The following is a 14,197-nucleotide window of genomic DNA, read 5'->3' on the forward strand; positions in this document are numbered from 1 at the left end:
TACATCTTTTTTTTACGTTCCCAAACCCTAAGGCTTATTATCTCAAACCAGGTTGATGGGAAACAATGTAATATGATTAAGTTGTGTAAGAGTGTGGAAACATTCACGGTTTTATTTTGTATTTCTTGTAATGCAAAAGGAGCATTTAGCTTGAGATAGTATTCAAAGACATAAATATGCAAAAACACCTTAATGCCAAAATTATCATGATTATTTGTTTGGTGATTCAGGAAATAACTGGATATGAGTATGAGTGCTGTTTATGTATAAAACATGAATTGACACGCCTTTAAAGGAAAATAATCAACAACGATATGATATGATGCTCTGTGCCACCTTGGAGTTGTTACTTTCCTTAACCAAACTGTGTTTTATTCAGTTTATACTACAGCAATTTATGAAGAATTACTTTTTTTTATTCATTTAACAATGACATTGCAATTTTTATCCCTTTATAGCTACATTTCATAGAATGTTGTGGAATGTCCATGAAGAAAATTAGTTTCTGTTATTACTTACATTGTAACAGCTCTCAGTCATTTTTAAAAATATGTTAATTAGGCTAAAATTTCTTGAGCGTCCATCGTACAAGTCCCTGTGTGGAACGAGAGCTTTGTCTTTGCAGCTGGCACTATTGTCAGAGCTGCTGTTCTAGAAAAATAATCAGCACCTTCTGACCAATCAGAATCGAGAATTCAACAGCACTGGGGTATAAAATGTATATATATATATATACTCTCTGTTTTTGCTATTAAGATTAAGAAGGTGTTAATCCTATCTGATAACAGGGGTTCCCAAACTTTTTAGCCAAACGACCCCCAATGGACGTCATGAATTTTCTGCGCCCGCAAGGCTTGACCACTCTACATATTCCACTCTACATATTCCATATGTATTTCTATTCCATATTTCTAATTTAGGACTACTGTAACATTTGAGGAATGAGGTATTTTGGTTTCTCCACATTATTTACCATCATGCTTGTAAATTCATATTCAGCATATCGTGTGCTTTGGCATATTTTTGTGCTTAAATGTCTCCTGTTCCACTGTTTTTATTGCTGAACTCTTATGCTAGTGCAGTGTGTCAGGAAAGCCAAAAAAGAATAAAATAGCACTTACTCTATACAGGTATTTAAACGTGTGCATTTCAAAATCCATAATTAGAGAGAATATTGCTTTATAAAATAAATTAATAAAACAAAAACGGACTTTGTGAGTCTCAAAGCCCCATTTGTAAATCGACACCTCACATGGGGTCACGACCCCTAGGTTTGAAACCACTGTCTTATAATCTTATTAATTATTGGAGATTGTGTAACAGTTGTGTAATGTTTTTTGAGTACTGTAGCGAGTAATCATTAAAACATATAAACGCAACAACGATACAAAAACGATACAGGAATTCTGAAAAAAAAAAAAAAGTCCAGTCAGTTAGTGGATCTAACTGTTGCGTAATGCTAGTTTTAAGCCGTACATAGTTTTACTCTTACGCTAAGTCCTTGCATGTTACCTCAGAATAAGATGGACGTGAAGCATTGTACTACCTTTTTTCTTATTATCTATTGTCTTTTATATATTTCTGTTGAATTCCATTAGCGCTGATTTCTATGTAAATCCCAGAACAGTGATTTACATAACTAGTGGAAGTTTGCGGCCTTCTGATTTTTTATTTAAGAGCGTTCATAGCAGCAAAGCCAAACCGCCTGTCCTTCTCATCTCGCTGATCCGGCTCAGCGGGAGCTCGTCTTCAAAGCCCTCTTCCTTTTACTAACACGTCCCTGTTTGTTCAGCCCGACTGCCTCGGGATGCTCGGGATCAGACAAGAACAGCCTGTTGATCTGAAACTGCCTTTACTGTGCAGGAGTTTGGAGTTATAATTCCCAGAGTGCATCTCAGCAGGGAACTGGGCCCGGCATATGGGGCAGAATATGGGCCATACTGATCCCGTGTATACACCTGCATACTCATTCATCATCACGACAGCTACAGAGCTACGGGCTGTTTGAACACGGCAGCGTTTAAGTGCCCGTGACAGCTTGTCAGAAATTATACACCGAAAAAATTGGATTCTTTGATGTAGAACAGTTATTACTTATATCTTATTAGTTTCATGTGGGAAATGAAGCTCTGCTCTGAATATCTAGCTCGAATGATCTAGCATATAAGAGTGGAACGATATAAACGATGTATATATTTGTGTAATTTTGTAATTTTGTGTAAATGACAGTAATTGGACAGATTGACATCTTAAATGATGGAGTAACGTTTAGTCATTTGAGTCAATGTCTCCATGAAAAGTACAGTTTGCAGATTTGCCAAATTTGCTAACAAGAAAACGTTAGCAGGCAGGGAAAAAACATCATTTTACCACAATAACCCAAACATATATACCACTCGATGAGATGCCGCCATGCTAACAGCGTAAAAATAATGAAACGTATCGTTTAAAGTGATATTTAACATTATAAACATTTTTAAGATCTATAAAGCAATTAGCAGCGCATATAAGCTTGCTTTTATTTAACAAAGGCAATCATTGATATCGTGAAACTTTCTGTCAGGAGTCATTTTTTATTAACGTTTGTAGAAGGAGTCTCTAGTGTCAGCACTTTGTAACAGTCAGGAAGTTTTCCCCCGTGGGAAAGTCTTCCTCATGGAGGACTTTGTGCTTTCCAGTTTCTTAGTCATGTGAAAAGCTGCGTTTTTTTTGTGTTAATAACTTCAAAAGAGAGGATGGTGAGGGAACGACGGATTATAGCTGCTATATAAAGTGATAACGGGAACTAGCTTGTCTCATGGATATTCCACGACATTAAATGTAATCATAACCGGATAAAAAATATAATGCGATGTTTATTAACAAATTAGAAACTGGCAAATTGCTGTGTTATAAAAGGAATAAAACACTTCAGGATGTGCTGTTATAGGAAAATAATCCACTTCGGGGTATTAACATTGCGTCAGGCCACATCATGCCACCTTGTTGTTGATTATTTTCATGCAACAATGCAACAATATATAACTATATAACAAGATCATTCCCTATATAAGACCAATTCCTACCCCAAAACTGTTTTTTTATGCTTGTATTACTGACATGAAAGGAAATAACCAAACATACTGTATATATATTACAGTACTGCCATAATATAATCTTAATAAAAGTATAATTAGTATATTGCACTTAATAATATTGCACTTCTGTGCTAATTCATAGATACGTATGCTTGTAAGCATGTGTGTAGAATGAGAAGCCGACTTTGTTCTCCTTGCAGATGTGTCCCGAACCCCTGTGAGCACGGAGGCCGGTGTTCTCAGACTGGAGACGTGTTTAAATGCTCGTGCGATGGAACTGGATACACCGGAGCGACGTGCCACACATGTACGCCTGTCAAATACATCATGACTAATTACTATATACGATCATGCAGGCCATTGTAGTAAATGACAGTGTTGTACATTATAACTATTTCTATTTTAATATGTATTTTTTCATGCAAGCAGTGACTATGAGAAGACAGTGAAAATGCGCATCTTATCTTTTACTCATGCACACTTCCTGTAATTGTCCTGATCTGTTCTGTTGTGTCAGGATTAGCATGTATTGTGTTAGGATGTATTTGCTAACACTTTCTGAGTAACAGTATTGCAAATGTGCAGTATACCTGAACTCCTCCAGTGTGTTTTGTCCTCTCTTTCCGTTCCTTTTAAATGTAGCTGATTAATGTAGTACAGAAATAGACTGATGTAGCAGTTATTACAGGTGTGAGATATGTGTGTGTGTGTGTGTGTGTGTGTGCACGCTATTGTGCTTACCTCTGCTTTTGTGCAGCGGTCTACGAGCAGTCATGTGAGGAGTACAAGCACCTGGGTCGACGCTCAGACTCGTACTGGATCGATCCGGATGGGAGCGGACCCCTCGAACCCTTTAAAGTCATCTGCAACATGACAGGTGAAGAAACATTTTCTTTTCTCATGATCTGATCACTGTTTAGCATTGTTCTTTCACATACACCCAGGTCACATGATAGAATTTAATACAATACAGTATTTATTGTGTATGTGTGTGTGGGTGTGGGTGTGGGTGTGTGTTCACATTTCAGGTGACAAAGTGTGGATGATGCTGATGAATGATCTGCCAGCTCAGAGTGCAGTGAACTCAGCGTCTGCTCCCGAACAGGGAACTGTACTGAAACTCAGTTACAATGTGTCTACAGAGCAGGTGCTTTTCTTTCTTCATTCAGGAACACTCCTGATATTACAGGAGCCAATTTTTTTTAAAAATATATAGCTAAGGCTATAATGTGTTCTTTTTTAGATAAACGCCATCACCAGCAGCGCAGAGCACTGTGAGCAGTATGTAGCCTACATGTGCCGAATGTCACGCCTCCTCAACTCCCCAGGTATGTGTGTGTGTGTGTGTGTGTGTGTATGTGTGTGTGTGTGTGTGTGTGCAGATCTTCACCCTCTCTAAGTCACACTGTCCGAGATGGTGCCCTACTTCCTATTCCCTACAACTGGCAAAGTGCATTATGGGTATTCTTTACTCTCTGAGCACTAACCTATTACATTTTGTGATTTTATGAATGATGAGTGACAGATATGCAATGTTCATATTTGTATGTAAAACCGGTACCTTCACCTACTTATAGTTCTTGTGAAGGTGATGTCGTGACACAAACATTAATCAAATTGCCACGAAGAAACAATGAGGGCACTGAAACTGTAACGTTAGCTGCACACTTTGGCCGTACTCTGTGTGTTATTGCAGTTGGGCTTCTTGTACATCTGCAGGTCCTGTAACTCAATCAGCTGTAAACTGGACATGAAATTTTATCCAGAAGCAGTTACATGCCGTCCCTCCGGAGTTGTAACGATACTCCTAAAACCGGAATTAATCAGCAACATTCTCGAGCTTTCACTTGTCAACTCCCAGACCCGAAGAGCTCCAGTGCAACCAGAGCAATATTCCCAATGCTCATATTTTTTTTTATTAATTAATCAAATAACAACGCATTGTACTTTTTATCTGCATATAGTTATGTTTCATGTTGAGGAACGTTCATGAAACAAGTTAGTTCCTGTTGTCACTTACATTCCATCCTCTCTCTTTTCTCGTTCTTAAAGTTAATAAGACAAAAAAATCACAGCTTGTCACGTTACCACGAAACCTCTAAACTGTCTGTCCTTAAATTGCTTCCTTAAATTTACAGCTTTACCTCTGACTGGTACAAAGCGCTGACACTGGAGACTCCTTCCATAATCGTTAAATAAAACTTAGCAACAAATATATACGATAATATATACATTATGTAGTTACACCTTTACCTGTGAATGTTACAAAGCACTGACACTGGAGACTCCTTCCATAAACGTTAAATAAACATTTCCTTACAGAAAACTTAGAAATATTTAAATATGATAATGAATACATTATGAAGTTACAGCTTTACCTGTGACTGGTGAAGCTATCACTGGAGACTCCTTCTGTAAATGTTAAATAAACGTTACCTTAAAGAAAACTTACGTTATCAATGATTATATATGATAATGTTGTAACACTCGTTATAACACGATAATGCCCTAAAGTTGTTACTATAGAAACGATAATGTAGCAGAACATTAATATAAACCTGTGATGTGAATTATAGTTGACACTACTCGCAGAGCTGCTGTTATAGAAAATTAATCAACACTTTCTAATCTGATCTATCAGAATCGAGAATTCTACAGTGCTATAATAATGGTATAATTTGTTCATAATGTACATGAGTGATGTTTGAGCACTTTGTTGTTTTGTTAGACGGCCCGTCGTACACGTGGTGGGTCGGCCGCGGGAACGAGAAACACTTCTACTGGGGCGGCTCAGGGCCGGGAATCCAGAAATGCGCCTGCGGCATCGAGCGCAACTGCACCGACCCAAACTACTACTGCAACTGTGACGCAGACCAGAGACAATGGTGAGACGTGAGAACTTCACTCTGTGCACCGTGACCTAACAACCGAGGCTGTTAATATGCGGAATAGAACAAAGGTCAATGATAAGGAATAATGATAACTAATGTACAGTGTTACAGTGATATGGACACTGAGCAGTGCTTATGCATATCAGTAGAAGCTGAGCAATATGATGATATAATACCAATATTGTAATAAATATTTTTAAAGAACAGTGACAAACTTAGCTTTACACATCTGATTAATGTTAACATTTTGTACAGAATTTTAAAAATTGTAAAAATTTAAAAGATCTTTTCCTGAAATGTTAAATAGTTTACTTTTATACACATTAATCAAAGGTATCCTTAATAGTAATATAGTATAACTTAATTTTTCAGAGTTTTTTTTTAAACCAACACTATTGTTTTTTTTAACTGCCACAGTTTGTTAGCAAACATATACTGAATTTTAAACCTTTAAAATGTGAAAAGTTTTATACAGATCTTTTCTATTTTTTTTTTTATTTTCAGTGTTAATTTGATTTGTGAGAAAATCAATTATTTGAAATTTTCAGTGTTTTTAACACATATGACTACTGTTTTACTGGCACAGTTTGTAAGCAAGCCTGTATATCATGACCGATATTGTGTATCATATACATAAATATCTTCAAGTATCGTGATATAATATTTTCTGTCACATTGCCCAACCCTGAATATCAAATATAACTCTGAACCAGAAGTCATTTTAATACAAATTCTGTGTAGCTCAGTAAATACAGTTATACTGTAAATTCAGTGAGCTGGACACATTTGCTTAGTGTATGTATATATTAGTGTATGATGTCATTAGGCACTGAATAGAATAAATTGAATTCCTTGGAATTCCTACAAGACCAGGCGTGAGGAATAACATAATGGCACATCACCCTCTGGTGGTCAGTATGATTTATTTGTGTGTTATTTTCTTTATTCTTTATTTTTGGCCTCAGGAGTGAGGACGCAGGTGTGCTGATGTATAAGGACCATCTCCCTGTTACTCAAGTGGTTGTTGGAGACACACAGCGCTCGGGATCCGAGGCCAAGCTTACCGTGGGTCCACTCCGCTGCCACGGAGACCGTACGTGAAGTGCATTTAGAAAAAAATATATTCAAATCAGGATGCATCCAAGTGCCTTACACGTCCATAATCTTTGCTTGCTGATGTTACGGTTTATGTCTCGCTCTTTCAGACTTGATTAAAAAAGAATGGTAGCTAATTTACGCCTCTGCTCATTGCTTAGGAAACTTCTGGAATGCCGCGTCTTTCATCACCCCAGCAGCGTATCTGCATTTCCCCACTTTTCAAGGCGAGTCCAGTGCCGATATCAGCTTCTACTTCAAGACGTCGTCCTCGCACGGCATCTTTCTGGAAAACCTGGGCAACAGCGATTTCATTCGCATCGAGCTGAAAAGTGAGGACTTTTTTTTTTTTTTTAAAGAATAAAACACTTGGGGGCATGCTATTATAGAAAATTAATAAATGATGGTAAAAGATGTGACCACCCTGAAGTTGCTTGTTTTCCAATGCCAGCATGTTTTATTTCTCTTATACCCCAGCAAAATTCTAACAATTACAATTTGCGTTCATTGAAGAACAGCACATTGTACTTTTTATCCATTTATAGTTACGCTTAATGTTTTAGAACATCCGCGAAAGAATTTAGTTCCTGTTAACGTCCTGTTGTAAAAATATATACGCTCCCTCACACAGCTTGTCATGTTATTAAGAAAGCACAAAGCTCAAAATGGCAGAAGATTTACTGTTACAAAGCTGTGACACTGAAGACTCCTTCCATAAATGTTAAACAAACCTCTGCTTACAGAATACTTCCACATATCACCTAGAGAATCTGTTTAGCTTAATTAAATATTATTAAACAGCAGCATATTTTATTAGGCTTTAATTAGATGGAGCATTTTCAAAGAAATTATTTTTAAAATATCTTTGCGTCTGTATTTAGGTTAAATCTGTAGGTTGAATCTGGGTTTTTTTCATGTAGCTGCTAACGTGGTCTCCTTCTCCTTTGACGTGGGCAACGGGCCGGTGGAGTTGAGCGTACGCTCACCGATGCCCCTCAACAACAACCAATGGCACAGGGTGGAGGCCGAACGCAACGTGAAGGAAGCCGTACTGCGATTGGACAAAGTGTACAGAGACGTGCGTCAGGCCCCGCCCCAAGGCCACACCCGTCTCCAGCTCTTCAGTCAGCTCTTCATTGGTAAAAACACCAACCTGCTCACACAGTGCATTTTTTCAACCTTGAGAGCTGAAGCTTCCTACTCCAACTTCCTCCCATCACTGTTTAAATAAAGATTTTCTCCCAGATAATAGACTCACACAAGCGATACACAAACACACTTCATTTTTATGCTAATTTATGGACTAGCCGAGAGTGGCTCCTGATCTCCAGAATCCAAAGCAGTGGTATTGATTTCTCGCTCTAGGCGCCTCAGGAGGGCAGAGGGGATTTCTGGGATGCATCCGCTCGCTCAGGATGAACGGCGTGACCCTTGATCTGGAGGAGAGAGCCAAGGTGACTCCAGGAGTGAAGCCCGGCTGTTCGGGTCACTGCCCCAGCTACGGCGCGCGCTGCCAAAATGGAGGCAAGTGTGTGGAGAAATATAACGGCTACACGTGTGACTGCAGCCTCACGGCCTTCGACGGACCCTTCTGCTCTGACGGTATGTGATACAGTCCACGTGTAATCTACTACACTATACATGTGTCATATATTTCCTATTTAATACACTGCTTTACACTGTGTTTGTTTAATTAAATCATAATTTTCAAATGCTTAAGGATTTTACAAATATATACTCTAGACTTTTCAACATTAATCACCTGCTTATGGTCAATAGAGACTTCTCTAATATTTTAATATTGTAACCCTGTTACAAACTAAAAATGTGAAGGGATAGGAAACACTTTCATATTTCCTTAAAGTGGTTCATCATAACACTTGGTTACAATATTTTTACTATGTGCTTTGAGATTTTAGGCTCAAAGTTTTAAAAAGCTACATACATATTAAAAGAATTACAGTTTCTATTGAGATTAATTACATTTATTCACTAAGCACATAAAAATATTTTGCTTAGTGTTTACTAAGTGCTAATCTCTCATATGCATATGCATATTTTAACTGTTTTAAGATTTCTGTGTTTTTTTTATTTTATATAAAATAATTAAAAATAAAAAAACTGTGTAAGTGTGAAAGATAAATATTTAAGTTTTGCTTAATTATTTTTTAATTTTATTTTAAGTTTGGCTTTTTTTTTTTCCAAAATTCTGTCTATGTATATTGTGAATTTTTGCTTTTTTTTTTTAATTAAATTTTGTTGTTTTTTTTATTCATTTGATTCATTTCATTTTATGATATTTTTATAAAGCACCATGAAATTGTACTAGAGATGAAATACACCATATAAATAAAGAAAATATATTTATTTAGTCATGTCAAAATGTGATTAGTGAGAAAAAAAATACAGAAATTAGGGAGAAATACAACAGAGAAGTGTTTGCAAGATCGAATCCTGACGATGCCACAGCCATCCGTGGGAGAGCGAGAGCTGGGAGGGATGAAATGCTCTCTCCCCTGTCAATCACAGCGACGCTAGCCAATCATAGGCGTCTGTGAGCTCATGTATGTGGAAGAGGGTAGATAGCGCTTTTCTCTTAGGGTGTTACTCTGCTCTGTGATGCCAAAGAACTTATGGAGATTTCCTCACGCTGTCTTCTTTTTGTTCATTTCCTTCCCGTGTGCTGTAGATGTGGGCGGGTATTTTGAGAGCGGCACGCTGGTCCGCTATGACTTCATGTCTGGCAGCATCTCGTCTCCTGTGGTGAAGAGCACATTAGGAGCTCTGAATGTGGAGGGAAACCTGACGCAGGAGGAGCTCAGCTTCAGCTTCAGCACCTCTCACGCCCCCTCCGTCCTGGCCTACATCAGCTCCAGGACTCAGGACTATCTGGCAGTGGTTCTACGCCACAACGGTGAGAAGATCAGAATAATGAGCAGAAATGAAAGCAAAGACGATCAGACTTTACTGCATTGGATCATGGTGACCTGCACAAGGACTCAGTCTCCAAAAACTCCATCCTGAAGATGCATCATGGAGATTGAGCTGGTTCTAACTAATTACGTGATAATCAGGATGGAGACATGTAATTTTGACTGGTTTTATTTGGTTTCTGCGTGGTTTAAATTTTTTATTTTCCGGGAAAAATCCAACATTCTGTACTATAAATTTCTTGTAAATTTTTGTCCCTTATGATATTTTGTATTACTCACACTGAGTGTGAATTTGTTTTGTTTTTTTTTTACTAATCCAGCACGTGTCATGATTTTTCTCTCAGGTACGCTGCAGATCCGCTACAACCTGGGTGGCCTAAAGGAGCCTTTCATAATCAGCCTGGATCACCGCAACATGGCCAACGGTCAGCCGCACAGCATCAACATCAGCCGACATGACAGACTCGTTCATCTGCAGGTGAGGCACGAATCTCAGCTTAGTGCTAATACAGATGATAGACGAGGTTTATTCAGTGTTCCCAGTCTCCTGATTGTGTTTGTACTGGAAGACAGTGTTATATAATTTACAGCCCTGTTACAGTTATGTAATAAACATTGACAGTGAGGAGTTTAACAAACTTCACTGGTGTTCAATATGAAAGTGTCAATACATGCCTTATATTTATAAAGACGTTTTCTCTTTGCCTTTTTAATATTGAAGCTAGAATGTCCATGACTGAAGACTTGATGCTTAACTTTCTTAACACTTTGTGCTTCCAAGTAAACACTGTTTAAAGCAGGGGTGCCAAAACTTTTATTACCGCGCTCCTGTATTTCGTTACAGTGACGCCGCCGTGTTTAACCGAAACGCGATGACGTTATCGTACGCCTTTGAAATGAAAGTCAGAATTATTTTGTAAGGAGAAGGGGATGGGGATCTGTTTTCACATACATTATTTTTTATGTGAACATAAAATAAAAACACCAAATAAAATAAAATAAAATAGACTTTTAACTTCATTTACAGTGGCCAGATGCCAATTTTCTTTATAAAAATACTCATTTTAAAAAAAATGGAGTGCAGGCTGTAGTTTGGCCATGCCTGCTGTAAAGCAAAGGAAAACAAATGATAACAAAATAAACAATAATATGATACAGTAAATTGTAATGTATATATTATCCAGTAGCCTGTGTGTGTGTGTGTGTGTGTGTGTGTGTGTTTATATTTGTGTGTTTTTCCATGATTACAGATAGATCATTACCCCACCATGAGCTTCTCCCTCCCTGAAGCGTCTGACACCGAGTTCAACCTGATCAAGACCATTTTTCTCGGAAAAGTCTTTGGTGAGCGATTCATTTTCGAAAACGTACAATTAATGAATTGATCCCAAGTGTTCCAGTGCTCAGAGTCAAAACAGAGGCCAGAGTCTTCCACATGACATAATATATGTAATTATATACTATACAGGTCTATAATAATGTACAGTATGTATAGAATTCAGCGCTGTTGAATTCTCGATTCTGATTGGTCAGAAGGTGAATAATTTTCTAGAAATCACAGGTTTATATTAATGCGCTCGGTCTGTATTAATATGTTATCATTTCTGTAGTAACAGCGTCCACAGGGACGTGTGTGTTATTTGATTGATGTGATGAAGTTTTCCGTAAAGAGATGTTTATTTAACATTTATGGAAGGAGTCTCCAGTGTCAGCACTACACAACACTTCACAAGTAAGATGTTAAGCTGTATGTTTATGTTTTCTGACTTCAAGAGAGTGGAAAAAGTGAGGCTGGTGAGGGTATAATGTAAGTGATGTAAGGAAATAACTTGTTTTATGGACGTTCCACAACATTAAATGTAGCTATAAGTGGACAAAACATACAGCTTGTCATTCTTTAATTAATAAAATAACTGTTAGGGTTGACAAATTGCTGTGGTATGCGAGGAATAAAACTCTTTGGGATGTTCTGTTATAGGAAAATGTTCAACTTCAGGGTGATAGCAGTAAATCCACTACCCGGTTGTTAATTATTTTCCTATACTAGCACTCCCCCAAGTGTTTTTGGTGGATAGCAGCGAAGACAACAAGACATTAACAGCGGGTGTCCTAGCTGTCTTGTCATTTAACGTTCAGTATGATTGTACTGACCATGACCCATCCATGAATTAACAGCTCAGAAATCCACTTTCCACATTTTCCACGTGAAGTGAGTCAGCTCCCCTGTCGTCCTGTAAGCGCTGTAGAAAGAGAGAGCTCCTGTTCTCACTCCACTCTCCACGTCTTAGCCATGATGCAGAGAGCAGAGGCGAGCAGAGACTAGGAGCGCTCAGAGATGTACCACACAGGCTTCAGGCGGCAGGAAAGTCAGCCAGGAAACTCTCTGTAGTGTAAAAACTAAAATCAGCCAGGTCAGTGATGAAGGAGTCGTGACAGACAGGAAGGAGCAGACGTATAAATAGACAGATAGAGGAAGACAGACAGAGGGGCTGAGCTCTGAGGGGCTCATTTCTGGAAGGAAAACACGGCTGTGTCTCTGAGAAACCAGAGAATTGAACCTACGTCTCTTTCACTCAGGTAACGCTGACTCTGTTGTGCTGTTTATCATTACACCACAGCGCTGGTGTGGTGATTCTCAAATCTGATTGGTCGGAAGGCGTTGATTAATTTTGTATAACTGCAGCTTTGACAGTAGTTCTAGCAACAAAGTTTATATTAATGCTCTCATTCTAATTCTTTCTATAGTAACAACTTATACACTGATGCTCGACAGGAAGAGGAGTCTTTGTACCAGGATAATATGGACTAACTTGTTTCGTGGATGTTCCAAAACATTAAATGTGACTATAAATGGATAAAAAGTACAGTGTCATTCTTTAATAAATAAAAAATGTAAGGCAAATTGCTGTGGTGTAAGCAGAATAAAACCTTTCAGGATGTGCTGTTATTGGAAAATAATCAACTTCAAGGTGTTACTTCGCTTTGTATCGAGCTGCATGACACCACCTCGTCATTGATTAGTTTCCTATAACAGCACGTTATATAACTGAAGTGTTTTATTCCTTATGTATTATAAATGTGTTACATATTTATTATATCTTCTAATGTAAGTTTTTTGACACAGGGAAGTGTTATTTTTGTCATATTAACATCAAGGAATACAAAAAAAAAGGGTGAGAACAGGAACTAACTTGTTCCATAATATTAAATGTAACTATAAATGGATAAAAAATACATGTCATTGTTTAATTAATTGAAATTCTTTAGCAGTGGCAAGTTTCTGGGATTTAACAGGAATAAAACACTTCAGGGTGGTAACAGTAACTCCACTTGACATCACGCCACATCACACCACCTTGTCAGTGATTATTTTCCTATAACAGCATGCTCCTAAGTGTTTTATTACTTTATTATAACAGTACTTAAAGTCAGCGTCGCTTATGGTAAAGCTAATGCGGTTGTGTTGTGCACTGCATTGCTTGATAGAAGTGAGTGGATCAAACTAAGGAGATTTATAAAACGTTCATTTCATAATGTGCATTTTGTAGATTTTGAGATTTTTTAAATTTGCTTTTATGCAGCGTTTTGGTTTCCTCAGCACTGTTAATGTCCAGCATCCTGTAATCACGACAACTGAAAAACATGGTGGCTTACAATTTCTTCTTCTCTGTTTTTGTGTTTTTTTCAGAAACCGGTCAGGTGGACAGCGTGCTCATAGAGCGTTATAACACTCCAGGCTTCGTCGGCTGCCTCTCCAGGGTGCAGTTCAACCGCATCGCACCTCTGAAAGCGGCGTTGAGACCGAGCGCTCCATCCACCGCCTCCATCCAGGGCGTGCTAGTGGAGTCCAACTGCGGCGCTTTACCGCTCACTATCCCCGCCATGTCGGTGACCTTCGACCCCTGGCAGCCCGACTCAGGTGAGACAGTGAGGATGATGATGATATAGCCGTTATGACTGGGGAGATCATTGTAGGGAGGAAGTGTTTTTTTTTTCTTAGGATTCACCTTTGATGTTGAGGGGATTATCACTGCTCCTTAGGTCTTTACTGATTTGCTCCCTCAGTTTTCCCTTCAGGCTCACGTTGCTGTGTGATCATTAGCTGCTTTATTGATCTAGTCCTTGTTGACGATTCATGACCACATGTTCTCCTGAGGCTGAAGATCTATAGCCCTTTCCTCTTTCCTTCTGTACATCCTTT

The 14,197-nt window shown here is 38.3% G+C and overlaps 1 protein-coding gene and 1 long non-coding RNA gene across 2 annotated transcripts in view; one reads left to right on the forward strand and one right to left on the reverse strand.

Annotated features, from left to right (window-relative positions):
• Positions 1-14,197, forward strand: part of cntnap2b (contactin associated protein 2b) — a 55,575-nt gene that overhangs the window by 35,511 nt on the left and 5,867 nt on the right. Inside the window, exons 11-23 of the mRNA XM_026946359.3 lie at positions 3,278-3,384; positions 3,835-3,954; positions 4,106-4,224; positions 4,321-4,405; positions 5,806-5,962; positions 6,934-7,061; positions 7,225-7,395; positions 7,984-8,202; positions 8,429-8,665; positions 9,753-9,977; positions 10,341-10,474; positions 11,247-11,340; positions 13,685-13,915. Coding sequence (XP_026802160.2) covers positions 3,278-3,384; positions 3,835-3,954; positions 4,106-4,224; positions 4,321-4,405; positions 5,806-5,962; positions 6,934-7,061; positions 7,225-7,395; positions 7,984-8,202; positions 8,429-8,665; positions 9,753-9,977; positions 10,341-10,474; positions 11,247-11,340; positions 13,685-13,915 — 2,027 coding nt within the window. The remainder of the gene's footprint in view (positions 1-3,277; positions 3,385-3,834; positions 3,955-4,105; positions 4,225-4,320; positions 4,406-5,805; positions 5,963-6,933; positions 7,062-7,224; positions 7,396-7,983; positions 8,203-8,428; positions 8,666-9,752; positions 9,978-10,340; positions 10,475-11,246; positions 11,341-13,684; positions 13,916-14,197) is intronic.
• Positions 1-14,197, reverse strand: part of LOC128317132 (uncharacterized) — a 22,456-nt gene continuing 8,259 nt past the window's right edge. The window contains exons 3-4 of the long non-coding RNA XR_008300646.1: positions 3,819-3,940; positions 1-3,390 (exon numbers count right to left, since the gene is read on the reverse strand). This is a non-coding gene — a long non-coding RNA (uncharacterized LOC128317132). The remainder of the gene's footprint in view (positions 3,391-3,818; positions 3,941-14,197) is intronic.

The sequence above is a fragment of the Pangasianodon hypophthalmus genome, chromosome 21 (assembly GCF_027358585.1).
Source record: "Pangasianodon hypophthalmus isolate fPanHyp1 chromosome 21, fPanHyp1.pri, whole genome shotgun sequence".
In the NCBI taxonomy this organism is placed as follows: domain Eukaryota; kingdom Metazoa; phylum Chordata; class Actinopteri; order Siluriformes; family Pangasiidae; genus Pangasianodon; species Pangasianodon hypophthalmus.